Here is a 27,848-nt window from a genome sequence, read left to right as displayed (position 1 = left end):
TTATCCATCTATCCATCCACTCCCATCCATCTATCCATCCATCCATCATTAATCCATCCATTCATCCACCCATTCATCCGTCCACCCACTCACCCACCCATCTATTTGTTCATTCACCTATCCACCCACCCATCTATCCATCCACCCATCTACCCATCTAACCATCATCCATCTGCCCACCAATTCACCAGTCTTCACCCTTCCATTCATACACCCTCCATCTACCCACCCACCCACTCATCTGGCCACTATATATCCATCAACCCACTATAATATTCTTCCCTTCATTTTCCCTCATTCTTCTTTTCCACCTCTTCCTTTCTCTTCCTTCTCGCTTTCTCCACCCTTTTCCATCTAAACACCCAAACATCCATACATCTATATATCCAATTAACTAACAAGTTTCCTCTCAGCAGCCACCCTGCCCCAGACACTACACTTGATGCTGCAAATGCAGAAGTGCATACATCTTGGCCCTCGAGGAACACCTTGTCTGGCAGAAAAAGACCAAGATCTAATCAACTGATAACAAGACATTCTACAGAAACTGCCATCAGGTTCCAGGGGTGCAGCCCCCCACACCCCCGCCACGCGAGTGACAGACGCCATTTGCTAGGGGAACGGAGGGTTTCCAATGGCAGGTGGCTGAGATAATGGAGACAAGCAGGTTGTTACTACAGAAGGAAGACTGGAATAGTTCATTTCCGACGAGAAAACAGAAAAGACACAGGCACAGTGCATCAGAGAATGACCTGGCCCCCTGTCCTTCCTGGAGTTTAAAGCCCAATACTGACTGTTACGTATTTTGATTTTTGTTTGAAAACATGTTTATCCCTAGTTATGAGTAAAGGCCAAAAGCAATAAGCCTCAAATGTAGACATGCCATCATCTGAGTCAGGCAGCATGGCTGGTCAAAGAGGCACAGAGCCTGCTTTCCAGCCAGCCTCGCCATTCGCAGAATCCCAACCCAGGCACGCAGCCTGCAGAACTGAGACCGAAGACAGGGCTAGACCGCCACCTAGTGTTCAGTGTGACCAGTAAATGCAAGCACCAGCGCATGGTTCTCATTCCAACTCAGCCTTCACTTCTCCCTGGGTCTGTTTTCTCATCTATAAAATAAACAATGGAAGTAAAAGACCTTAATGGGTCATTATCAGCCCTAAAATATGAGACTCTACTAAAGCATCCCAGATGTGTGGAAGAAAGTATACCTCGAATGAGATTTCTCCTGAAAATCAACACCAACACACACAGGTACGTGCACGCATTTATAAACTAGACTGCATTTAATAAATTATGTCACATTGCATTTATACATTAGACTGTGCTAATGCTGGGACCCGTGCTTGCTGCCCAGTTGGCTACGTTCATTTGTCTGAACAACATTTCGACGGTGGAATTACCCAGTGTGAATTCAGGTCGTGCTTTACTGAAATCATGTGCACGCTGATATCCAGAATGCATACAACATGCAGTAAGCTCTACCTTATTTGAAGGGCAATTTTGAGCAGCCTCGACTACCTGGCACACAACTGTCAGTCTCGAAGGAGCCACACATTCTTTGCAGTCAAAATCATGCCAACATCCTGGGCCAAATGATCACATTCTTGGCCAATCACACATCATCTTCGCTTTTCACTCGGTCTACCTCGTGTCGAAATCTGCCTGCTGTTTGAGAAGTTGGTCACCCAGCGTATTGCCAATGGGTGACAGGCAGATGCAGGTGTTGCCAGAGTTATGCAGCCAGCAGTGAAAAAATGAGACAGGAAGCAAACATCACAAAACAAACAGAATCACTCTGTGTGTATGTGTGCTGTGGATGTGTGTCAGATACTTGCTCAGAGAAGGCAGACGGATGGGGAACCAGTTTCAGGCTCCAGAGAGAATCTGTACAGTACAGCTTCGTTCGTACTGGCAAACCCTAAGATTTAAAGGAACAGTTACCCCTTTCCATTAAGTTTCTTAGCTGTATGCCACCTAAAGCCAGAACACCCTTTCTGCAAACCATTGTAAGTTCCCATGCACAGCCCGGCACCTCTCATAATAAATGTCTGACCCAGATTCATGGGATGAGCCAGCTGAAAATAAACTGACCATGTTCTGAATGCCTTCCCCCAGAGAATTCTTCTGCAAACCACATTCAAGGGCTTGGAAAAACTAAGCCAAAATCTGAGATCTGGAAAGGTGAATGGAACACTATTAAGTCACTGAAAGTAGGTACCTGAAGGTGGCACAGAGAAGTTCACAATCACAGTATCAGATTTGATCCCTGGATTATAATCCAGACTGATTTTCTCATTTCACAGATGCAAAATCTATACCCAAAAAGCTATTCCAGAGGTCCAATATTTCTTTAAAACAGACAGAGCTGAGCATCCTGGTGTAAGTACAAGAGATATATCGTGCATATTTCACTGATCTCAGCGGGAAATACCCTTAGAACAGTCACTGCATGCGGCTTCCAGGAAAGAAGCATTTCTGGAACACCTGGCCCTTCAGCTCAGTCTCTGAAACTATCCCTTTGCGCCCCTCCACGGATGTGTGTGAACACAGATCAGTTATCAGCTGGCTTCAGTAAATGCCATCCTATGGCTAAAACTGAGCTCTTTATCAGAGGCGGACTGGGGTAAAGCAAGTTTCCTTTCACTTCTCAGAAGAGAAGGAAGAGCTGGTTGGGGCTAAGATTCTCCCTTGTCAGATGCTGATGTTGTAAGGAAGTAAGGTTACTCCAGTGAAAATGAAACGCTCCTCCACGTGATGGCTGATTTCTGGGATAGCGCTGGAAAAAGGCCGGCAAGCACTTCATGCAGTCGTGTGTACAGCGAATGCACAAGAGGGCAGATGGACAGGGCACAGGTGTGGCTCACAGCACCCACGCTCACTCCAGCAACTGCACAATCAGTTCCACGTGAGATACCTGCCCACCCTGCAGCCTTCGCGGCCACTCTGCTGCTTCTCATGCTCGTTTGCTTCAACAGAAGACTCTGCTACACTGAATAAAAAATGTATCACTCGGGATGAAACAAACTGTACAATAACTTGGTGCAACAGAGACAATTCTTCCTTTACAGCACTTGTTCCAAAGGTCCATTTGACAAGAGTGCCAGGTAAGATACAGGTGGCATACAAAACCTCTGCTCCCATAAAAGTAATGAAAGCAGCCTGCAATCTCAAGAAGACACGTTGGATTTCCCCCAAATCTCTTAGAATAATCTTACTGAGCTTCACATCTACAGGCAGGAAGAACTGAGGGGAAGGAACCTTTCCAAATGCCCCTGAATGTTGCGGAAATCACAGGACACTGAATTCAGGGCATGTTCTGAGTGCTCTTGAGGTGTGAGTTGAGCAAGCCCCTGTGTGACAGAGAAATGTTTCCCCAGGGAACCTATGAAACCCAACTCAGGCAAGAAGTTCCAAACCACGGCAGGGTCAGTGACAGAGGGTGGCCCAGCTGACCCATTTGTGGGATGGTAAAGCAATTTGGTGGGTCAAGATGACGACTTTAGCCAACGGAGCAGAACAGAAAATGCAGGAGCACAGAGTGGGTAAGTTATGTCGACGTGGGTGTGCGCAGGGATCTATAGGGTTTACAAGGTACCACGCCTAGTACATGTCTCCCTGGAGGCTACAATCAAGTAAGAGTCCAAAGACACTGCTCAGCATGTGCTGTGGCCTGGGCTGGTTAGAGACAGGTAACGAGAGAAGCAGAAGCTGGGGCAGAGCCTTAAAACCGGATGGGAGGGATATAGATTGACAGGGAGAAGGAACACAACAGGGAAAGAGAGAGACACAAGAGCGCACAAGGCAGAACAGCAGGCCAGCCTGAGCAGGGCTTCTCCAAGGCCACAAGGCTGGCAGATTCTGCTTCGTAGAGATGAAGATGACAAGGGAGGCCAACTGTGGAGGACCAAGGGTGTCAGCAGAAGTCTTCAGGTTATGCCCCGTCTGAGCATTTAATTCTGCTGCTCTAAAACCTTCTGTGGCTCCCTAGTGCCACACAGACTTAAGTCTACAGCATGACACCACACCCTCTCCAAGTCCAATCACTACTCTGCCCCTAACTTCCCATCAGCTGTACTCCCGAAGGCTCCCCAGCCAGCCCCGCAGTGTTCCATTCTGTGCCTCTGCTCACACTTGTCCTCTCCTCCTTCAAAGCACTTTCAGCAACATACAGTATTTAGGACCTTTATGGTCTGATTTAGGCGCCACTCATTTCATACTATTTTTCTCGAATATTCCAGCTTGCTGAATTATCAACAAGAAATAATTCTTGGCTTCTCACGTCTCACCCTGCTTTGCGATCTTCCGAGTTTCCCACAGCCTGGCAGGTGCATGTGCCACAAAGGCACCTGGTGCTGCCCGGTTTCCTTCCCAGCACTGCACTTGGCAGCGTGCTCAGTGCCGTAGCAGCCCGGAGGAAGGACAGGGCAAGGGAGATGCCGGAAGCCCGAAAATGGGCAGGAGGTGGCAGAAGCGAGCTCTTTACGTGGACTCGTTTCCAAAAGGCAGACAGAGAAGAGTCCGAGCAAAGCCAGGGCTCCTAAGGACGGCGGGCGTCCACTCAAACGCTGCATGCTGTCGCTTGCTGCACCTTGGCACTCCTGCCTGCTCTGCTTCCCCAGACACTATCGCTCCAGGTCCCACTGCACTTTTGTAAACTGGAATTTTTTTTTTTTTTTTTTTTTGAGACAGAGTCTTGCTCTGTTGCCCAGGCTGGAGTGCAGTGGCACGATCTTGGATCACTGCAACCTCCGCCTTCAAAGAAAGGAAGAACTGTTAGGTGTCATTAGAGAGGGGGTATTACTCCTGTCCCTCCCTAAGAGAAACAAAAAAAAGTTCTTCCTGTCTTTGAATGGGGACGAACAAGCTCCAAGTCATCCACTTCCACCTTCTCCTCACCAGGAGCAGAATCAGAAACTAAAGCAGCTGTCATGGTCCTGGGACAGGGACATGGCAACCCTGAGCTCCCTGCCCGGCCCCGGTGAAGTTCTCCACGTGTAGAAAGCTGCTGAAGGCAGGACGACCACTGCCCCGTGGAGAGGACTGCGAGTCAACACCCACGGCCAAATGGGTCATTCACGATTTTGCCCGTGCACTACTTCCAAAGATCATTGTGTCCCAGGCACAGGACTGGTGCCAAAGAGGTTACAAAGACGAGCAAAACAGGCCTCTGCTCTCAAGAGCACTTCCTTGTATCCTAAGAGATAAGACACAGATGAGCACGGGGCTATGGCCAGAGTAGGGTGGGCCATGTGGGAGGCAGGGCTTCTTGCATGACAATCAGGCACAAGCGACTTCACGGAGGAGGTCACACCTGGATTGGGCCACAGAGAGGGCTGGAATGTGGATGTGCAGAGCTGGGCAGGAACAGGAGAAGCAGAGGAAGACATTGATGAAGACCAAGGTGGCAGCAACAGCCGGGGCAAAACAGAGAGGCAGGGAGAGCACGGGCACTGCAGGCCAAAGAAGTTCAGAGTGAGCCTGGAGGAGCAGGGAAGATGTGGATGCCAAGACCCGTGCTCAGGCTGTCCCAGGTACTCAAGAGCACTGGGCCTTTGGCAGCTCCTGGGCACAATGGCGTGAGGATATCCGACTGCCAGCCCCAGCCGAGGCCCCAGCCAGCAGCCAGATCAAGCACCAGAAGCATGGGATGCGGGCCTGCACGGGCTCCTGCCCGGCTTCAGAGCTGCCCCAGCTGACGCCACCTGGGCCGCACGTGGGCTGCCTTGGCTGAGCCCTGTTCACACCGCAGATTCCAGAGCAAAATACATGTGAGGATGGTCAGCCTGAGTATGTGAGAGGCTTAGCATCCAGCAACAGCCAGTCAGGGTCCCTGTGGAAAGCACTTGCTCTCACCCCGGAACTCACCTTCTCTACAGGGAAACTGCCAGAGTTGGGAAATGGTTTCCAAGTTCTCACCAAGCTGTGACTCGGTTTCTGCCAACATGCACACAACAGCATCCACTCACACAGTGGCTGTGCGAATGCCGGCCACCCTGAGTCAGCACCCGGTCAACCCCTACCTACAGCCCAGGGCAAACCAAGTGCAAAGGAGGAACGCAGTCTCGTGGCAGTTTCTGTGCTGTGTGGGGAGGTGGGCATAGGTGTCATCACGGGTGGAATCGTGTCCTCCCAAAACAGGATGTTGAAGTTCTAGCCCCCAGTATCTCAGAATGTGACCTTCTTTGGAAACAGGGTATCTGCAGATGCAATCAAGTTACCACGAGGTGATTAGCACGGGCCTCAGTCCCATACGCTGATGTCCTGAGACAAAGGGGGATTTGGACACTGACGGAAGACGAGGTGAAGACGCACAGGGAAGAGGCAGCCGGAGGAAGACGGAGGATTGCAGCAATGCATTGATCTGTCCAGGAATGCCATAGATGGCTGGCAAACCACAGAAGCTGGAGGAGGCCAGGAGGGACTCTCCTGCAGGTTTCAGACCAGGCAGGGCCCTGCTGACACCTTGATTTCAGAATTCTGACCTCCAGGACTGAGCCAATATGTTTCTGCTGTTCTGAGCCACCCAGTCTGTAGTGCTTTGTCACAGCAGCCAGAGCAGATCTGGAAGGGGTGTGGATTCAAGCCATGCAAGGCCAAGTGCAGAGAAAACAGTCAGAGGAGCTCAAACCAACCCTCTAGACCAGAGGGCGGTACGCCATGGCCCTCGGGTCACATCCGGCTTCATCATCTGTTTCTGTTTTGTTTATCCATACAGCTTTACTGGGACATAATTCCCGTACCACGCAATTCAGATATTTAAAGTACACACTCAATGGGTTCCAGTGTGTTCACAGAGTTACGCAACCATCGCCACGGTCACTTCCACCTGCCTGTGTAAACAGCTTCACTGGAACACAGCCAAGGTAACTCACTGACGTACTGTCGGCTGCTTCTGTGCTGCCAGGTGGAGTTGACAGTTGCAGCAGAGACCTACGGCCTGCGAGGCCAAGCATGCTCAGCATCTGCTCCTTGATGGGAGGCGTGTCTTATCCCCCGCTGCGGACGCCCACACACTTTGCCACGTGGTCGGCATTTAAGGCTGTGCAGGAAGTGCCGTTGTAGGTGGACCTTTCCCTCGTCCTGGCAACTGCCTTGAGACTGAGCCTCTCCATCTTTTAGATGAGGCTGACACACCTGACTCAGAGGCTCCCCTGAGAAATGTCGTGAAGGAGTCACAGACTTGAGCCCTTCACGCCTCGAGAAGCAGGCAGGGAGCAGCAGCCAACATGCCTCCTGCTGCTAATCCCTCAGCAGCTTCCTACAAACCCAGCACAAGATCCAGGGTTGCTCTGTGGCCTGCCAAGCCCTAAAAGGGTCTGTCCCTGTCATCATCTCTGACCACCTCCCCATCACATCACCTCTAGCTGATTTATTAGGTTCTGTGTGCTTGCTGGTTTATCACCTCTGTCCCTAAACAGAACGTAGGCTCCGTAGAAGGACGTATCTGTCTCATGCACCACTGTATCTCCAGCTCCTAGAGCAGTACCCAGCACACAGTAGGCGATAAATATGTGCTGAAAGCACAAGTTAATATTAAGCAACACGAGGGTCCTTTATCAACTCCAAAGGCTGTACAGGCATTACCACCTAGGGCCAGGGTCCCCAACCCCTGGGCCATGGACTGGCAGTGGTCTGTGGCCTGTTAGGAACCAGGGTGCACAGCAGAAGTGAGCAGTGGGGGGTGGGCGGAGCAAATGAGCAAACCTTCATCTGTATTTACGGCTGCTCCCATCGCTCACGTTACCGCCTGAGCCCCACCTCCTGTCAGATCAGCGGCAGCAATAGATTCTCATAGGAGCACAAACCCTGATGCAAACTGAACTGCTGATGCGACGGATCTAGGTTGCACGTTTCTTATATGAGAATCTAATGCCTGATGATCTGTCGCTGTCTCCCATCACGCCCAGATGGGACCATCTAGTTACAGGAAAGGAAGCTCAGGGCTCCCACTGATTCCACATGATGGTGAGTTGTAGAATTGTTTCATCATATATTACAATGTAATCATGACATACATAAAGTGCACCATAAATGCAACGTGGTGAATCGTCCCCAATCCGTGCCCCTGCCCAGTCTGTGGAAAAACTGCCTTCCACGAAGTGAGTCCCTGGTGCCAAAAAGGTTGGGGACCACTGACCCAGGAATTTTTCCACTCCTTCCTTGTTATCCACTCCTGGTACTCCCTTGCTTATCTCAGGGCCTCAAGAGAAAGCTCTTTGTTAAGTGCTAAGCAAGGATTACCTAAACATGGCCGGTAGATCATGACCAAGGCCATGAGTCCCGTGCAAGCGATCTGAAGTCTGATGCTGAAGGCCCATCAGACAATGAATGTGATGCGCGTTGACACTCACTTTGGGCCAGGGCTTCCATAAGGATAACCCTATACCAGCAAAAACCCAGCAGGAAGCACATCTACTAGCTCTTTCTATCCAGGAGATCTTTGTCCTATAGGCAAGTCTGGAAACACTAAAGATACACACACACACACACACACACACACACACACACACAGTCTCTCTCTGTCTGAGATCAAAGTTCTAGGTGAATCACCTCCTACCTGTGTCCGATGCCAGATCACGGACGCTCGGGAGTGGCCCAGCTTGTTCCGGCAGGGTCCCTTATCGTAGTGTATCAGAAGGAAATCATCCTGTGAGGAGCAGAGACAGAGACGGCGTGAACGAGCGGCCCCTGCTCAGTTCGGCGTGTATCACGGCCAGTGATGTATCTCTTCTCCTATGCTCACGATAAGTGGAGACATGAGGGACGTGACACAGGGAAGGGCGCACACCCGGGAACACCTGGCCGCAGCCACTGCAGGCCCAGGCTGCTCCTCCCCAGGGCCTCCCTTCATCACCCAGTAGCCCTGGACAGCACAGCTTCGGGCTCTAGAGGGAGCTTTGGAGCAGACTTCAGGCCCAGCCCAAAGAAGGGCCTCCCCCGCACACTGGCTGGCTTCTGAGCTTGTGGGAAAGACGGGATCTCGTGGGGACACAGGGCTACTGAACACGCAGGTCACGGTTGCTCCAAAGAGCTCCTGCTGGCCCCGGCTGTGTGTAATTCCACCAGAGTCCCTCTGCCCTGGCATCTTCCTGCTGCAGTGACAGGGCTATTCGCGGGATTGGATGCTTTTCTTTGTTGCTGGCTCATCCCCCTCCGTCGGGTTGGGCTTCTCACCTAGAAAGTGCTTCCTCTCCACTCAGGCCACTTGATATTCCTCATGATTCAAGATCCAGCCCGGGGAGCGCTTTCTATCTGCATCTTCTCAGACCATCCTGAGTGGGCAGTGGCCCTCTGCACTCCAGGCACGCCTGGGGACGCCTCCCTCCAGGCGTCCTCCACCTCACCTCCATCTCCTGGAGCGGGGACCCTCACACAAGTTGGTCTCTCTGTGTTCCCCAGCTCAGCACTTGGCACCCAGATCTCAACGACTACCCACTGGCATGAGGGGAACAGCACGTCTATACCGAGCCCTCTGCGCCTCCAGGACCAGGAGGCGCCGTTTTCCATCCTGATCAATGAAGGAAATGGTGAGGCACATGGCACCAGGGAGGGGCGAGGCTGCTGATTCATTTAACGAGGCTGTAAAATGACAGCTGCTTTTTCAGAAAAGAGCAAATAAACACAGGGCCCAATGTGCCTCGGGGAACAGGAAGTCACTCTTCCAAAAAACAGGAGGAGCAGGACAGGGGTCACGGCCTTCTGCTCCTTTCAATCAACTCTGGTAAGACGGTTTGGGGGACGCATCCGGCCTTCCTCTCCTTGTGGGGAGGACACCAGCTTTGAGTTTGTGGTTTTTGGGGTCAAGCCTCCTGGTGTCTGAATGTACCGTGAATGGAGGGCCATCAAACCCTGGCTGTTACAGGTGCAGTAGCAGGAGGCGTTGGCTGGGGCCTGGGGTCCCAGATGGGGCTTCTGTACCTAGACGCCTCATCTGTGAGAGGAAGGGCAGGAACACGCAAACACAAAGTCACTTCTGGCCACACCTTTCTCTTCTACGATGCTATTTCTGCCCACCTCCATCACTGTGAGCTTTCTCCTCCTTGAACTCTTAACCGAAATTTCCTTTGTGCTGATGTGAATTCACACACCACTGAGATGAGCTCATTCTCCATTTGTACGCCTCCATTTTCCAGACTGCCTCGCGCAATGTCTGGCACTGTGGGCTCTTTAAACGTTTTTGAATTTAAACGTTTCTGAAACGCAACTTAAACATTTCTGAAACTCAAACCAAATCCTGTGTACTACCCAGTTGAGAAGTGGTTACTGACCACTGCCAGCAGACACGGACAAGCCTGGCTGCACATCCGAGTCACCTGGGCAGCTTTTGGAAGCTGAAGATACTGACTCCGAGGTCTGAGGCAGGGCCCAGTCCTCAAGCTCCCTAAGTGATTCTGATCCATCCTATCCTTGGGAAGCACAGGGCTCTGCGGGGGCCAGGTCCCTGATCTTGGTACACAGGGGCCATCGTCTGGGCCTCACCTTATCTTTCCAGCATCTCTGGCCAGGCCATGTATGAGTTCACATCCTCCTTCATCGTGCCCAGGTCTTTGGTGGTAACCTGGCTCAGCACATTCTGTCCTCCCTGGTGAACAAACTCACTCAGCCTTCAAGTCCTCAGCTGCCCTGTGGCCCCGAGACCCAGTAACCTCCTGACGCCTCCTTGGGGCCGACAGGGACTTTATACCCTTAGCCATGCAGCCTCCTTCACAGCCACGTGTCTGGATCATGCCTTACAGGGCTCGTCTGGGAGATGACGAGCTCCTCAAGGTCAAGAATTTCACCCCCCACCCCCACCCCCGCCCTCATCTCACCAGACCCACATGGGGTCCAACGGAGCAGAGTTGCTGAGACGCAGTCAGATTTCATGAACAAAACACATGCTTATTTAAAAAGCACTTTTCTTACCCCCTGATAAAAGCACTCAAATATGGTTTTACAATATAGAAATGATTGACTTGTGATTTTTCATTTACTGACGAAGCCCTGGGGCTTAACAATCCCAGGAGCAGCAGGAACGTGGATCTATTTCTGTGGCAGGGAACACTTTTCTCCTATTGTTCGGGGAGAAGTTCCATTCAGCTCCAGCGTGGGATGAAACGATGGTGCATGCTCCGGGAAGCTGCAATCAGGGAGAGGGCTGGTGAAAGAGCAAATGCCCCAGAGCAATTCCAGCACCTGCAGCTTTAAAATGTCCACTCGAACTCTGCCTTGACACAGCCTGATCTAACACAAAGATGTGTTTTTCAGAGTTAGAAAGATCAGGGCTGGTTCCCTTCCTTACTAGTTTGAGAAAGATCAACCTCTCTGGCCTTCCTCATTCCAACTCACTGAAATATTGTGTGTGTTAAGGGAAGCAGGTATCCAGAGCAAATTGTAAAATGCTGATCTGGAACAATCCCCTCAATAAACATTAACTACCTACTGCCAAAAAATATATAAAAGAAAGAAACTGCACATGTCCCTTTCTACAGTAAATAGCAAACGCTGGGCCAGCAGTGATCGCTGAGGATTCAAGGGGAGATGGGCTCGGCCAGGGGCAGATGAGGAGAGGGACGCAGGGGAGGAGAGGGAGTAAGGACCACGATGGGGAGGAGGCGGTCTGAAGTATTCATAACTCCTGGATGTCTGCATGTGCCAGAAAGCACGCCTGGGGGAAACAGGAGAGAACAGCTCCGTGGAAAGCCCTCCTCTCTCCTCCGAGTGCTCTTGGCTGGCTTCGGGCAGTGCATTTACGTGCTTGTCCTAAATCACTGTTAATGTCTTTGGTAAAGGGCTCCAACGGCAGACTCCCTTTCCTTCACATCCACTTCCTCTGGCCACAGGGTCATTTTTCATCCTGTACAAAGAAAACATAGGAAACCCTGCACGGCCATGAGGATGATGCCTCTGATGGAGGCAAAGTGCAGCCTGGTTCCTCTCCATTAACAAGAGGCGGAACCTGCTTTAGGGTGGAGCTGGACAGGGAGGGCCTTCCTCAGGGACTAGAGCAGAGAAGACACACTTCCGTGCTGGAAGGAGAAAAACAGCAGCCTCCCTCCTCGTCCCTGTCACTTGGTCCAAGCAGCCTGAGGAAACCAAACTTCTGTCAGTCCCTTTCTAATGCAGCTCCTAAATGATCCGCAAGGGGCTCTGTGACAAAGTGCAGGAAAACTGACATTTCACTTTCTTCCTTCTTTAAGGAAAGTTACAAAGAATAATAAACTGTGTGCCAGATATTACATATTATATCATAACTCAATGATCAGTTTTCCAAAAAAAACTGGAATACAGTAAAATGCAAAAATAAATAAATAAATAAGACCCCGAAGGCCCTAAAAAATTTGGTGAGGCTTCAGATGTCACTCCACAAACCCCCTTGAGGACCTGAGCTAAAGAAAACTCATCTTGTCACGCGGATTCATTCAGCTTGCCTAGGAAGTAAAAATGAAGCCTCAGGATAGAAGACGGTGATATTTTACCCAGGTTTGGTCAGCCACATCAGGTTCTACTATTAATTCAGTAATTTAAAGTTCATAAAGAGACAACAGGCCTTTCAAAGGAACAATTCCAAAAGCAGCAATCTAATTTTTTAAGGTAGCCTTTATATTACAGACCTGATATCACACGTAATATTCCATCTCAAAGAGACACTCATTTTCTTCTAGACAAATCTCTCAGCCTGTGCTTCATTCCACTTTGCCCATTGGTCTGAACCACTTCTCCTTCACCTTGGAAGCCAGAGGTAACCCATCTCAGCCACTGGGTGCCACGTTGAACTGCTCTGAGATAGCCCCATGGTATGAACGCTTGCCCAGAAAAGCTGGTAAGAAAGAACAGTCTCTGGACAGAAGAACTGCTACCATGGGAAGCATGGACTTGCTCTGACTGCCATACACTCCCATAACCCGCTTTATTTCAATGAGACCTGAATGGCTTAATACTATTATTGGATGGACTGGATACATTCATCCTTGCTATGCAGAAGAGACATAAATATATCCCTTCATGACACACGACTTCATTTGCTTGGACTGTCCTAACTACAATGGTTTCAATAGATAAGTAGGTCTGCTATTTAATTATAGTTTTATTTATTTATTTATTTATTTATTGAGATAGAGTCTTGCTCTGTTGCCCAGGCTGGAGTGCAGTGGTGCCATCTCAGCTCACTGTAACCTGAGCCTCCCAGGTTCAAGCAATTCTTGTGCCTCAGTCTCCCATGTAGCTGGGACTAGAGGTGTATGCCACCATTGTATTTTTAGTCGAAACAGGGTTTCACCATGTTGCCTAGGCTGGTCTCGAACTCCTGACCTCAGGTGATCTGACCACCCAGGCCTCCCAAAGTGCTGGGAATGCAGGCGTGAGCCACCATGCCCTTCCTAATTATAGTTCCTTTAAAAGTATGCACCAATAAACTCTTCTCAAACTAAACATAGCTTCATCATTTTGGCAAGATGCCCACGCCCTAATATGGGCAAGGAAGGAGAATGAGAAGTGAAATAGTAGCAACCTGTGCATCAGGCCTCAAAGCTCCAGAAAAGCATGGGCCTGGGAGGCTGTGCCTTCCTGTCAGGGACATGGCTTTTACAGGCATACACACAGTGGTGTGTCTGAGACTTCAAGCAGAGCACATGTGGGAGAAGGTTGCCATATCAAGCTAGAACTTCCATTCTGCCGGAGAGCAAAGGGTTTGCATGTTTTCCTGCCCTGTGGATGACATGAGTGTCAAGGAAGTCTTAAAACTGGCCCCAAGCGCAATAGCTCCCCAGCCCCTGCTTCTGTCTGTCCTCACTATCCTGAACACCAGGAAGAAACCCTGATCAAGAACCCAGGAGCCAAATCTGGTGTGCCCTGATTTTGGATTTCCAGCCCCCAGCACCATGAGAAATAAACGTCTGTCATTTAACCCGCCTCATCTATGATATTATGTCACAGCAACCCAAACTGACAAAGACAGTCCCCGCTTAGACAAAATCTATGATCCTAAAACCCCTTTAAATCCCAGGCTGGATCCTGAACCTCCATGAAGTGTTTCGGCCCCAGAACTATACGAGTCACAAAGGCTTCGGTCACCGTGGCGCTCGTGAGTTCATGTTTTCCAAACCCAGGAGAAACACCAAACAGTGTTCCTTCGCTGTTCCACAGGAGTAAGCACAAAGCTCTTTAGGAAATAGCTGGTCTAGTTTTCTCCTTCCAAATCTAAACCTCAAAGCTAAATGCACAAGGTGAAACTGAAGGCCGTACTCACGTCCAGAGACTCCAGGCAGTACCAGCAGAAGGCGTGCTTGCAGTTCTTACACATCATCTGGGCGCAGCCTTCGTCTCGCTCAATGTAGACCCTGCACTTGGGGCAGCGCTTGATGGGCGCATCGTCCTCTTCCATTTTGAACGCAGCACTGTGGAAGAAATGCCATGAGCACCCTGCACAGACAGATCCCACAGGAGACCCAGGAGCACCGGCTATGCTGGAAGCATCAACTCCACTTCACAGACTGAGTTGTCTTGGTATCAGATGAAAAAAACAAAAAAAAACAAAAAACAAAAAAACAAAGAAACGGAAACTCCAGAAAAAAAAAAAAATTAACCAAAACACTGTGAATCAGCCGATTTGAGTTAGGAAAAATTAAAAAAAAAAAAAAAAAACCAGCAACATCAGCACGTATCTAAATTTAGAGATATATGTATATAGACAAAAGAAAATACGGCAAAAGGCTTATTATAACGGAGGTATCTGAATAATCATGTTAAGGTCAAATAGTGTCTGCTTAGTCACAGAGCTGTCTACTTTCCAAAGGGTTGATATAAATTGTATGTACTTTGCTGTTAAAAGAAAAATAAATGTTGCAAATGCACACACATAAATACACACTGTTTACTTGGATAGCTCCACCTGGCTCTTCTTACAAAATTGTTTTCCTCAGAAGTTGGCCAGGTCTGCAGGGTCAGCACGAAGGGCTTTAAACTGAGGTCAGGGTTGGCTCTGCTACAAACTAGCTGTGAAGCAACTCTCCAAGCCCTAGTTTTCTCATCAGTGTGACCGTGAGAAAAAGATTCCATGTGACAAGAGCACAGTGCAGGGCTGCAGCTTTTATGAAGTGCTTGATAAGGGGCAGCAGTAGTTCAGTGTTGCTAAGAAAGATGACACAGACATTAGGTATGACTCACCTCATGCTGTTAATTTTTAAAAGATGGGTAAGAACAGTCATAAAAGCATCTGAAGGAATAAATGATAAACTGTTAAGAGAAGTGATCACTGATTATGGGGGTGCATTGGCTATACTGTTGAACTCGCTAAGTTAAACCAACATCAGCAGGAGAAAATGCATCGCTCCCTTGCAGTGATCAGCTTTTTCAGAATTTAACACATCTGTGAGTATATATTCAATGAAGTTGAGCAAATTCTGGCATTCTGAGTGCATTCTGGCTGAAGGATCTCTCACAAGCTTCCTAGTCAATATGAGCATTCAATGTAGTTTCACTTTAGTATGAGCTGTCTGATGATTGGCAGTGAACAATCCTCCACTTGGGGTGCACATACCAACTGAACGCGACTGTTTGGTCCATTAGTAGAAGGCAACAGAGTAAGAAATAATGAGAGAAGCAATATGTCCTCCTAATTAGGAGCACAGAGTCTTGAGACAGACAGATCCTAGCTGTGCTATTTATGTCTAATATGTCTCAGTTTCCTCGTCTGCAAAACAGATGAATAAAGCTAATAGCATCCATCTCTACGGGCTATCGTGAGAATTACAGAGGTTGCACATGTTAAGCGCAGAAGCCAGCACATAAGTACCAGGCACTCGATAAACAGTAGTTATTATTAAGAACTGTTACTGAAAGATAACACAATGGTCACTAGCTCAAATGCTTCCAATTTAAAAGCAAACTGCAGACCAACCTGGCCACGCAGAATGTGATAGAGAATGAACTCAGGTTGCTGCGAGGAGCAAATGAGATAGCATACGTGCAAATGTTTCCAGAGGGATCCAGCACACAGCCAGCTCCGAGCAAACCATAGCCCTGGCCTCCTTCTGAGAATGACTTTGATTTTCCAAAAAGCTGGAAGTCATGAGACACCGAATCTGGTGATCAAGGTTGGTTTTCAGGTTAGATAACGTTGTTTTGGTTTGAAAGCCAGGTGTCACCTTAAAGCTAAGAAACCAGTTTTCTCATGTGACTCACAAGATGGTTTTGAAAGAAACGGCAGGAACACCGTGTACAGTGTCTCCTGGGGAGACATTTCAAACTGAAAACAGTTAAAATATGCAAGTTCTGATGTACTGTGCTCTGCATAAAATTTTGCATGATATAGACAGTGGCTTTCAAATATTTCCTAGTATCTGAGTTGGATTTAAAATTATTACTAATAACATTTACTGTAAACTCATTATAAACGCAGACAAGAGTTTTGACAGTTTAATCACAATCCACATGTGACCCAGCATCTTGAAGGGGCGGGCAGGTGATGCTAAATGAGTGAAGTGGTCAAGGGGCTGGATAAAAACATGGGTGAGGAGAAGATTTAACCAAAAAAAAAAAAAAAAAAAAAAAAAAAAAAAAACCTCCAATACAAAAACTAGCTGAGTGTCTTCTCACTTGTAAACGGCAGCTGATAGGCAGCCTCAGTTCCAGGGGGACAAGAAGGAGCGTGAGGACTGTGGGGCGTTGACCCAGGAGGTGCCTCAGGCAAGGGCCGCTGCTCTGCTGTGCTGGCTGCCAGCACGGGGAGGCAGGCTCAGAGACGCTCAGGATTCAGATTTCCCAGAGAAGCCAGAAATTCCAGTTTTTATGGGACATCTTCTGATTTTTAAATTTCCACAAAATGAGATTCCTGAATTTTGATTTAGATCGTCTTTGGAGAATAATTTAAATGAGACTAGAATGTCACAGATGAAGAAAACGAAGTCATCAGGCTCCAAACACTCGCCAGCCTCCATCTAAAGTTTTGAAGCCTCTAAGATGCCAAGTACAAGTGAAGTATAAGTACAAGTGGTTTGTGCTTGCAGCTGCCTGCCTGATGTAGGCTGCTCAGAAAGGCGCAGGCCCTGTGCGTCAGGAGCTCAACCTGATGGCAGAATCGGCCCTGTCAATGGAAGAACTCCAATCCAATTATGTCCAGGGTTGTAATCAATGCAGACGGTCTCAGGGGGAACACAGAGGGCGGAGGCCCCAACCCTGTCCTGCGAACTGGGAAGCTTGACACAGGGATGTGATCTCCACCTGAAGTGCGGCAGGAGCCCCCAGGGAAAGGAGGAGGGCGGAGCAGGGCGCTCCAGATACAGGAAGAGAGGTTCGCTGGGAAGGAGACCGGGGTGTGTGGCAGGGACCCTGAGAGGGTCTGGGGCTAGAACAGCGCACAGGGGTCACGTGGAAAGGAACGGGAGTTGCGGACAGGGGAATGGGAAGACGGGCACACAGGGAGCAGCTGGTGAGCACACCCTGGGGAGGGTGGTGGGCAGAGTGGCAGCTCCTCTATGAGGATCCTGGACTCAACAGGAACAGGCTCAAGTGTCTAGTGGAACCATGTGACCCTGCAGATTTTGTAGGACAAAAAGACCCGGATATGATCAACTTCCTATGCATCAACCTACGAAATGTCAAGGTACAGAGCACAGTGCACAGCATCCTCCTGGGCAAACAGCCCAACAATGGCTGCAGGGGAGGCTGCCACCAGGGAGTGTCTTCCCATCCCCCTCCGGACAGTATTTATGACCGGTGCACCCTACTCCTGTTCTTGTTCCTGTATCCCCATTTCAGATCACCTTCAACACAGTGAAGTCTTGGAGAAACTTCAGGTACTGCAGGACTTGCAACCCTTAGAAGTCACAAACCATGCATGCATTTGTCATTCTAGCCAAGCCGTGTTAAGTGTGGTTCTCACACACCTTTCTATTTCCAGGGTCTCACACAGTGCCTGGTACATAGTTCTCAAAAATAAATAGACATACAAATAATGACAGGCTTGAGTGAGGCTCAAGAGGCACAGTGTGTGTTAGGGTTGACTGAGCCACAGCCACTTACACTTTAAGAGCACTTTTAGGAAGAAACGTGCGTGTCTGCTTCTCCTGGCCCATAGCCCATGCCTTTGTGGCAGATTGTGTAGAAAGGGTACCTGGTCTCCCCGGGAAGGAAGGTGATCGGCATGGTCTCCGGGCAGCCCTGGCCAGGGTGCCAGCTGGCTTTGCAGGTGGAACAGAATTCCATATGGCAGGCTTTGCACTGCACTGGCTGGGGGGTCTGCAGCCCCACGTCCTGGAGCTGACACACAGCCTGGCAGGTGGACGCTGGGCACCAAGTCCGACAGGGATCAAACAGCACCTCTGGTATAGGGAGACAAAATGGGCAAATCCAACTTAAGCCAGAGGGTCATGTGGGCTATAGAGGAAGGAGCCCCTCAGTGCATGGACAGGGAGGAGCACGTCCAGGTAATACAGCCAGCACCACCAGCCCCAACCGAAGCACTGCCCAAGTCACCCTTCCACCTCCACCTCCCAACTTCTCCCTTCATGCAATAGACCTCCAGACACCCCAGGTATCTCTCAGGAATGCTGCTCCTGTCCCTGGAATGCCCTTGGCGCCCTGGGTCAGCCCTGCTTGCCTCTGGGACTCAGCTCACAGCTCAAAGGCCTCCACATTCTGGAAAGCTTGTCCCACCTGCCTGTCAGGTTTCTCGGAGCAACGCACATCGTGCTAGCTCATCTGCCTCCCCTAAGGGACAGCTTTCTCAAGCCGGGCCCCTGATGTCCCCGTGTTGGGCACACAACCAGCACCAGGAAAACGCTGTTAGAAGACGGAAAGGAAGAGGGAAGAAGATGGCTGGATTATTCTTCTAACCAAATGGTTCACCTGCCTAAGATGGCCTCCCCTTCTCAAATCCAAGCCACGCCACGAGTTAACTACGGAGTGAAACCAACCCTTCAAGGGCCAGATTTTCTCTCCGAATCACAGTGCACATTTCTAAGAGCCCAATCTTATGGAATTGGACAAGAAGCTTATTGCTAAAAACAGGACACCTTGACACATCTATTTCTTCACATCCTTGTCCAAAAATTGCATTTCTTTAAATTATTGGCTGTCCTTTGTAAGGAGACTGGTTGTTCATTTCATCTTCCCTCTTGTCCAGCATGACGCCGAATTCTCGATGAGGGGCCACCCCAGGGAGAAGGAAGGCTCTGCCGGGAAGCTCTCCGAGGCCAGTGCAATGGGGGCTATTTCCAAAGGCGTTCTGGTAGGCCACTGGTTTCTAAGTTTTCAGCGGGGCTCTTCTTGGGAAGCAGTCATCTGTCGGGACGACTGAGTTTCAGAGACGACTTGAAAGGCGATGACAAGTCCTTGCACGTGTCTGGGCCCTGTGACTGGCAGCCGGGCAGCTCCCGCTCACCTGTGTCACACATGGGATTCCTACTCACTGGAATCCACAACAGGCTGGCGCCACGCGTGGACCAGGACTTCACCTACACGCATTGCCATGGGACCAGCAGCAAATTAATGACAAATCACCAGCTGGGTGTCCTGACGGTGCACACGCATATGTACGTGTAAGGCTCTGTGTGTTTACGTGTTCCCCAAATACACGGGGAAGCCAGATTCAGCTCTCTAGAAACCATCTTGTATAGGGTCTAGCTTTGAAATAATCTAGTTATCTAATCCAGGGGCTGGCAAACTTCCTCTGTAGAGGGTCGGACAGTCATCATATAAGTCGAGGACCAAGCTGTTTCTGGGTTTCTGTAGTAACTACTGGGCTTTGCTGTTGCAGCACAAAAGCAGACACAGTGACCTGGAAATGAATGTTCTAGCAAAACTTGACAGCAGCAGGCCACTGGCCGGACTGGATTTGGCCCACTGGCCATGGCGGGCTGACCCTTGATCTCATCTGGCTGCCCCCTGCCTTTTTTTTAAAGCGTGAATTAATCAACAGCACAAAAACTGTCCGAATGTTAGGGGTGGCAGAAGACTAAGAAGAACTTGATAATAACGAGGAACGCTGGCGGTCAGGAACAGGTGCTCTACTCTAATTATCTTCATTAGAATAATCTAAAATCCCCAGGGTGCTCCTCACAGTGAGTGAATGGACACAATTAGCGCTTCTCTTACTTGTTGATAGTTTCTGCATTTGCTTTCCTAAGAATGTTCCTAGCTGTCAGTTCTGACAAGGTGGCTTTTTGAGAAAATGCAGTCATTGTCTGTGGGTCACCTGTGTGGGGGCAGATGCCTGGGGCTCCCCTGAGCTGAGGGTCCACAGCAAAGCAAGGAGGGGGTGCACATGCCGGCCTGGGGCACTGAGCGCCACACTGAGCAGTGAGGAGGAAACGCCAAAGGCTAAAGGCAGCTGGCCTGGGTCACGCTCCCATCCCGTACCTGCGATGCCTCCAACAACTCTCTGCCTGCCGTCTGTGCATGCTGTGGGGTGAGCCCAGCTTTGTCCCTGATGAGATAGGAGGCCCGTGTCTGCCCAGCCCTGCAGGCGGGTGCAAGTGCTCTGTGCACTAAACAATACACTGCGCGCGAAGAGAAATCCTCGCCCACTCTTTGCTCTCCTTCTGGTATAGCTCTGGGGCTAGACCCAGAAGGGCAGTGCTGCCTGCTAGGGACCCTTCTGTCCCACTGTTGTCCCCACCTGTCCTGTGAGGTGAGGAGCTTCTGACGTCAGCAAGGAGCAGATGTCCCAAAGCTGGGTCTCGGTCTCTTCATGCACGTGATGGTCATGCACCACCTCTTGCCCACCCTCCTGGCTCAAGAATGGAAGATGCTATTATGCGCCCCCATCACAAAAGGCCCCCCAGGACAGCACGCAGGGGAGACCGGGCTAAGGTTTCCATGGGAACGATTTAAATCTTCTTAGTTTTGTCCTCACAGAGCTGTGACTTGGCACTGCCTGTCCTCACACGGACAGATTCCTCATCGAAAAGGCCAGGGACAAATGGCTGCTCAGACTGCCGACTGCAAACGTGCTTCCTGTGCTGCCAGGGCACGTCACACCCTGTGAACATGGCCCCAGGCTCGGGTGCAGATGTCTACTAACATTCTGCATTATCCTCCCCATCCTCCTCCCCAGTCTACATACGTGTGTGTATGAGACATATTTTCAAACAGAGCAAATAATATCTTTTTGGCACACCAGAGGAAACTAATGTTAGCTCCTATCTCCCAGAGGTGTACTCATCGCAGATTAATGAAGCAGGTCTCTAAGAACTCCCTGCTTAAAAATGCCTAAGACTTTTTAAAAAGGTGGCTTTCCTTTGAAAACAGTTTCCTTTCAGAAGCACATGACAGATGACAGCGCACCCAGCATCCCCTCTCATCCCTGCACTTACTACCCTGCCCAGCCAGGCTGGTGCCCGGCGTGGGGCCGGGATGCTGGGTTTGATCCTACTGTGAGATGGTAACATTTTCAGGTGTTGGCTCTAGTTGGGCCTGGGCCTGATTACAGGTGGATAACCCGTTGTATTATTTAATCTCTCTGAGCTTTACTTTGTTTTAAAAAAACAAAACAAAACAATACATAGTGAGATTTAACATCAGCATTCACTTGGCCAGGCACTGGGCTGGCAGTGGGACGTAGGCATGAGGACCCATAGTCCTGTCTCTGCAACGGCTGGGCCTCCAGACAGAGGAACGTCGGGAGGAACGCCCTTAGCACAGCACCGCTGGGTCTCAGAGGGGCACGGGCGTCAAGTGTGGCATGGAGAGAGGGGTCCACGCAGTGAGAGGCATCCACACCCCCTCGCTCAAGAATCTGTCCCTACCCAGACTCTGGAGTGAGCCAGTTGTGAGGAGGTGCTCAGAATGAAAACTCAGCTTCCTGGCCCCCTTCCCTGGCTTCCTGCTTGCTCCAGAAGGGGAGACACTGACACTAAATCCAATGTCTCCTCTGTGATATCAGAGGAGACGCTCTGAGACTCAATGCAGACAGTGTGCGCAACATGACCTAACCATAGAACTTTCTGGTAACTAAATGTTTTCAGAAAATCATTGAACTGTCTCAGTTTTCTTCCAGAGCATCCTCTACTGACTAGATTTTAGAGGCACAGAGAAACCAAAATTTGCTTTCTGATCTTGTCTCCAAACTCTTTCAAGGTGCTGGCTATAATCCATAGCTATATTTTAGCGCTGACATTCTAACATTTTATCTAGACAGGTCTTTTATTGTATTAAGTCTGAATACTTTAAAAAAATACTTTTAACATAATGTTAGTAAAATGTTTTAAAGTGAGAGGTTTGAGAGATTTTTTTTAACGGAAGCCAAGTTGGCTTCATGTTTATGCAAAAGGAAAAAAGATTTTTTGACTAAGCCAAAGTACTAAAGAAATAACAGTTAAAATTATTAGGTTGGAAAATGTATCCAGCTGCATTTTTAAATTAAATTCAATGTCACAGAAAGTTCATATTCTTGTAACGCAAACAACAGCCAGTTTCTGTCAAGATTCTCTCTGGAAAATATTCTCAGAAGAGCCTGAAAGTCTCAGAAATCCAAATTAATCCATTTTATTGCTCTACATACTGACTTTTGTACCAAATGACATTATATTAAAGCTATAAACTGCCCCAAAGCAAATGATATACGACACTTAAATAAACACACTCTTGAAAACAAATGGCAATGCCATGAAAAATCCTGTTTGAGTCTTTTTTAAGTGAGCTACATATTTTTTTTCTTTCTTATTTTTTTTAAAGACAGGGTCTCGGTATGTTGCCCAAGCTGGACTTGAACTCCTGAGTAGCTGAGACTGTAGGTACATGCCACTGGGCCCAACTATCTCTAGCATTTCTTTTAAAAAGCAAAAATATACAAACAGCAGGTCTCTGCATGCAGCTAAACTGGGAGTCTTTGGATATGGTCCTCTGGTCTCGGCTCCTCTGCCGTCCACTCCCCATCTGGCCATGCTTTCATGTAAGCCCATCCTCCAGGGCTGTGTCTCAGTAGTGAGACCCTGTTCAGGTCAAGAACCCAAGAATCCGTGCAGGGAGAGGGAAAGCAGATGCCAACAATCCAAACCCAGAATCCATCTGCAGGGTCCTCACGATGATGTTCTGCATAAGGAGTGCCGCCTGCACACATCTGTCACTCTGCTCTTTAGCAGACGAGCCTGGGGCCCAAAATAGATATGAAAACAAAGCCAAATAGAGTCCACAGACCCTTTACAGTTTTGTTGTATGACTCCGGAGTACTTCAGAGAGTAGAGCTAAAGACCTCTCCTGGACATTCCACATGGCTTAATGCTTTGCAATATGATCCTGAGAATCATATTCTGCTCTGTGCGCACTTGCCACACTGCTCTCCCAGAGGACCCCTGGGTCTGCATCAGGTCTGCTCCAGCCAGGAGGGCTATGCAGGGCCCAGTGGAGAGCGCATGACGAAGGGTCACGGGATGCGGTCCCAAAGCACCCACTATATTTAGAAATCAGGGCAAGTCAGTTAGCCTCTCTGGGGATCCGTTTATTAGATAATGACAAATTAGCTTTGCAGAGCTGTTGTGTCACTTACTGGGATAACGGACTTGGTTATTCATTTAGCACCTACTATCTAGGCCTGTGTCCAGTGGTGAGTAAGTGCAGACAGGACACCTACCATTGGACTGTTGTTAGGACGGGGGTTACTGTAATTTCTGCTATGCCTACCCTCATGACTTCCCTCTGTGACTTTGCATTTTTTAAATTCTGGGCCAGCCCAAGAGTTTAACCCTCAAACTCTTAGCCTTAAGCTGGCTGAAATCTAATACCTCATGGGAGCCATCATCTTTAAACCTCCCCCAGGGGCCTATAAATCCCTATAAACAAATTGTGTTCCATAAATTCTTCCTGCTACCAAATAGATCGCTAGACAAGGTCTTCAAACTGTGAGCTGTTCAGAGAATCCAGAATGTCAGTTTAATTTCAGAAGTTTAGTTTACATCAACTTTTTAACTCCTATCAAATGCTGTATAACCGTATCTACCAAAAGAACTCCCCACAAAATTATCCACATTCATACATTACAGGAATCATAATTGGCAGACATATCAGATGCACCTACCTCTTTCAAATTGTAGCTTTTTATATCTTTGCATAATTTCGGCTGCAACCATGCACTCAATCTAAGGGGAAAAAATGCAAACAAGAAAGATAACAAGCTGAGGGCTACAACATAATGCAATGTACACCCAAACAAAACCCACGTTATTCTGACAAGTTCAGCTGTGCACGCTAGAGCACATCAGACAGCCCAGTCTGTTCAATTGCACATGCCTCGTTCTCCTGTAGGTGGCCCTGTTTAGGGCAGGCAGCATCTGGGCAGCTAATTGCGGTTTCTAATCCTTCTTTGATCAAGAGCTCAACATACTGTTTCAGGCACTGAAAGAAAAACAGAGAAGGGTCTATAAACATCTTTACCTCCTTAATGCTGAAGAAATCATGATGCATTAAAAAAAGGACCAGGCACATCGTTGCATTACAGTTTAATAATTTTCACTGTCTAGCCCACAGCAACCAACAAATTTGAGGTTTCGAGGTTTTATTCATTCAATAACTATTTATGGGGTACCCATTCTGTGCTCAATCACACAGCTAAGGCTATGGGTTAGATCCCCGCACAACACCTCAGCAAACACAAGAGCCAAGAATTCTAAAAGCAAGAAGAAAGGCTACAAGGGAGGCTGGGAGGTAATACTTCTCAAATGCCTATGAGATGCAGCCACTGCATTAAATATTTTATCTCCCAGTGTTTCACTGAAGCCTTAGAGCATTTTTACAAGAAAGGTATGTATGACTGTTCCATTTTTCACATGTGAAAACTGAGTCAGCAAAGAAGGAAGCTGCCAACTTCCATAGATAGTACCCAGAGCCTCGATGTGAACCCAAGCTTGCTCAGACAAAATGCTCACGTTCTCCCTGCTGAGAACCCAACTGTATTTGGCATTCCTCACTCAGGGTACCTCACTTACCTGGCAATTACTCACTATCTACCTTATCTACTTGGAGGCCCTGCTTAAAGCCTGAAGTCAGTCAAACAAGAGGAAGTGAAGGAAACGAAGTAGAGTTAACATAAAAGATTCTGTGGTGTTCACTCCTGCTTTACAAAGTCTACTAGTCTTAGAAATCTAGTGTTTCCCTGAAAAGCATATTATAAACAGCAATGAGAAGAAACAATACGGCCTTTGCCAGCTAGGCTCACTACCAAGAGAAACTAGATGTAGAGCTTATATAAGAACTCAAAGAGCACAGAAAATGATGTAAAATCCCACAATGGCATCCCCAAATCAACTTCAATCACAGTCCCAGTATATTTAAAGTTCATATTAGCAATAATATATAATATTACAATACCATTAGTAAAATATAATAGAAATTAATCAAGAAAAATCCATAAGCTATGTTCGCTAAGCTGATACCTCCCCACAAAAATGTATAATCCATTTTATTACAAGAATGCATGATCATTACTAATGAATGGGTCTAAACGGAAATCCAACTGCAATTCCTTCTACCTCCATGTTTAGAACAAGTCTGTTAATCTCTCTCTACCATCCTTATTTTCCTGCTCTGCAATTTAGGGTGGTTTAACCTACCTCACAGTGGAGTTGTAAGAATCTCAGGCAAGGGAAAAAGTTTAGAAGAATACACAGAAAAGAGTATACGCTTGATATAGAAAGAATAATCTGATCTAAACTGGTAATTTTCCCCATCCTAGCAAAATAGAATATTTCATTCATTGAAGACTCCAGATTGCAATTTCTTTAAAAAATAAAAATCAAGGTCATCCTCAGAAAGAGCCACTTCCCAAAGCTTTTCTCAAGAGCTACAACTTCAAGTGCAAATTACAATGTTGGTGGCTCCACACTGAGCCCTGTGTTCCAGCCTGTGTTCTTCTGATCTGCCTGGGCTCTGATGATTGCAGTGGCTCTGAACTGAGGTTTACACAGATAATCTACATTTTGCCAACCTAAGGTTTAGGAAGACAGTTCCCAGAGTAGTGAGTACGGACGAGCCCAGGCTTGGAGTTCTACGTGAGACTCCAGATGGCAGAATTTTCAGAGATGAATTCATTAAAACCAGTGCAAAGGCTTTTCTCAGAACAAGGGAGAGGCAGAGGATGAGCAAGACAAGAGTCACACCCAGCCTCCAGCAGGCCTGCAGCCTGGTTCTGGGCAGCATTTGCCGACATGTTAAGTGGCAGTGGCGCTGTGGACTACTAGAGTGGTGAACCATCGTAACAATGAGCTGGACAGTTGGCAGATCAGTGGAACTTTCTGTTTATGACTGGGTGCCACACGACAAGGGAGAAAGACTGTAGGCTTCAGAGCCAGACAGGCTCAACCAATCCTTGTCCCTCAAGTCAGAGTTTGGGCAACAGCTCCCTTGACAACAAAATCAGAATGCCCATCTCGCTGCACTTTTGTGACAGTAATCTATGAAAGCACCTGGCGTAATTTCTGGTAGACAGCACCAGCTACGTAAATAGTGGCTGTTGTCTCTTTTTTGTCTACTTATGTGATATGTCTCTTACAGTTATAGGCATTTAAAAATCCCAAAACCTTAGCAACAAGATCATTATTTTACTTTCTATTATGAAGTTTGTCTAAATGGGGTCTCTGGAGGATACTGGAATGCCTTAAACCAATATACGATGCTGGAGACTCTCAGCATATTGTGTAGATCAGCATGTAATGATAGAACGTGACTCTGCTAAAGAAGCAAAATACAACAATTAAAACCGGCATGAAGCGTACACCCGTATGCAACAAGTAGTGAGTCATGCCTGGGTTTCGAAGCTACCCAAGAGTGAACATTATGTGTCATCAGGATGCAGCTATCTGGGCAATTTGCAAAGGATTATGTTCTGGGAATAGCAATTTGTTCACTATATAAAAAGAGATGATGTTCCAAGCGCCTGACCTTGCATCCATCAAAAACAAGCCCAGCTTTCTTCCAGATATAAAGTGGGTCATGACTCACAAGCTATGGTTTTCATTCTAATTGCAAAAAGATGTCTTGACATGAGCACAAAAATAGGTAAACAGAGAAACTTCTGTAAAACACACAGCCTAAAAGCAGATACTGACACGTTTTCCTACTATTGCACTCATTATAGTAGTCAAATGCTTTCTAAGTCCTAGATTCTATGTGAATCGCATTACCTATGTTAGCTCATTAAACGTGCACAAAAGTCATATGGCGTGTCACCACGCTCACACGACAGATGACAAGACCAAGGCTCAGAGGCGTTGACAACAGCTCAAGTAGAAGCACTAGGGCTCAAACCCACGTGTGGCTGGTTCCAAGGCTGGTGAGGTTTTATGTTTGTCTGTTTTAAATTTTTGCATACTTACTCCTCAATTGAAAACTTTTAGATGAGCCAGTTTAGAGATCTAACATACAACATGAGGACTAACTTTAATCCAATTGTATCGTATCAGGGATTGTTGTTAAGCGAGAAGATTTTAGCTGCTCATCATTGTAAAAAGCAACTATGTGAGATGATGAATATGCTGGGCTGCTTCACTATATGACCATTGTATTATCTATATGTATCCCATAATACTACTTGTAAACCTCAAATACATACAATAAAATTTATTTTTTTAAAAAAACTCTTTCAAAAGCAATCATTCAATACGTATTTTCTGTTTACCTCACAAACTTTTTTTATAGACGAGGAATCGTATGTACTTTAAAGGGGCAGAGTGTCAGTCAACCCCGAGAACATCTCCTTTATATGTTCAAGCTGCTGCAAATGCAATGATTCCTTTGCAAGGCTGCAAATGCGATCAAGACCCACACAGCCCAGTGTGGGGGAAAGAGGCGTGCAGAGATCATCATCACAATGCACTGTGCTCCGTGCTCTCACGGGGCCACTTCAAGGGGACAGGGAGGCTCTAACAGGCCAGTAC

General features: G+C 48.0%; 1 protein-coding gene across 4 annotated transcripts in view; it reads right to left on the bottom strand.

Moving 5' to 3' along the window:
* Positions 1 to 27,848, bottom strand: part of RNF144A (ring finger protein 144A) — a 154,698-nt gene that overhangs the window by 38,683 nt on the left and 88,167 nt on the right. For 3 of the 4 annotated variants that reach the window (XM_023198894.2, XM_023198910.3, XM_023198903.3), the window contains 5 exons: positions 24,208 to 24,312; positions 23,996 to 24,056; positions 18,095 to 18,302; positions 14,231 to 14,378; positions 8,561 to 8,650 (listed from right to left, as the gene is read on the bottom strand). In XM_023198894.2, the coding sequence (XP_023054662.1) occupies positions 8,561 to 8,650; positions 14,231 to 14,378; positions 18,095 to 18,302; positions 23,996 to 24,056; positions 24,208 to 24,312 (612 nt within the window). The remainder of the gene's footprint in view (positions 1 to 8,560; positions 8,651 to 14,230; positions 14,379 to 18,094; positions 18,303 to 23,995; positions 24,057 to 24,207; positions 24,313 to 27,848) is intronic. The other variant, XM_023198912.3, reaches the window with a different exon arrangement.

The sequence above is a fragment of the Piliocolobus tephrosceles genome, chromosome 15 (genome assembly GCF_002776525.5).
Source record: "Piliocolobus tephrosceles isolate RC106 chromosome 15, ASM277652v3, whole genome shotgun sequence".
NCBI classification, from domain to species: Eukaryota; Metazoa; Chordata; class Mammalia; order Primates; family Cercopithecidae; genus Piliocolobus; species Piliocolobus tephrosceles.
The sequence above is the reverse complement of the archived record's forward strand: the minus strand, read 5'-3'. Positions and strand labels throughout refer to the sequence as shown.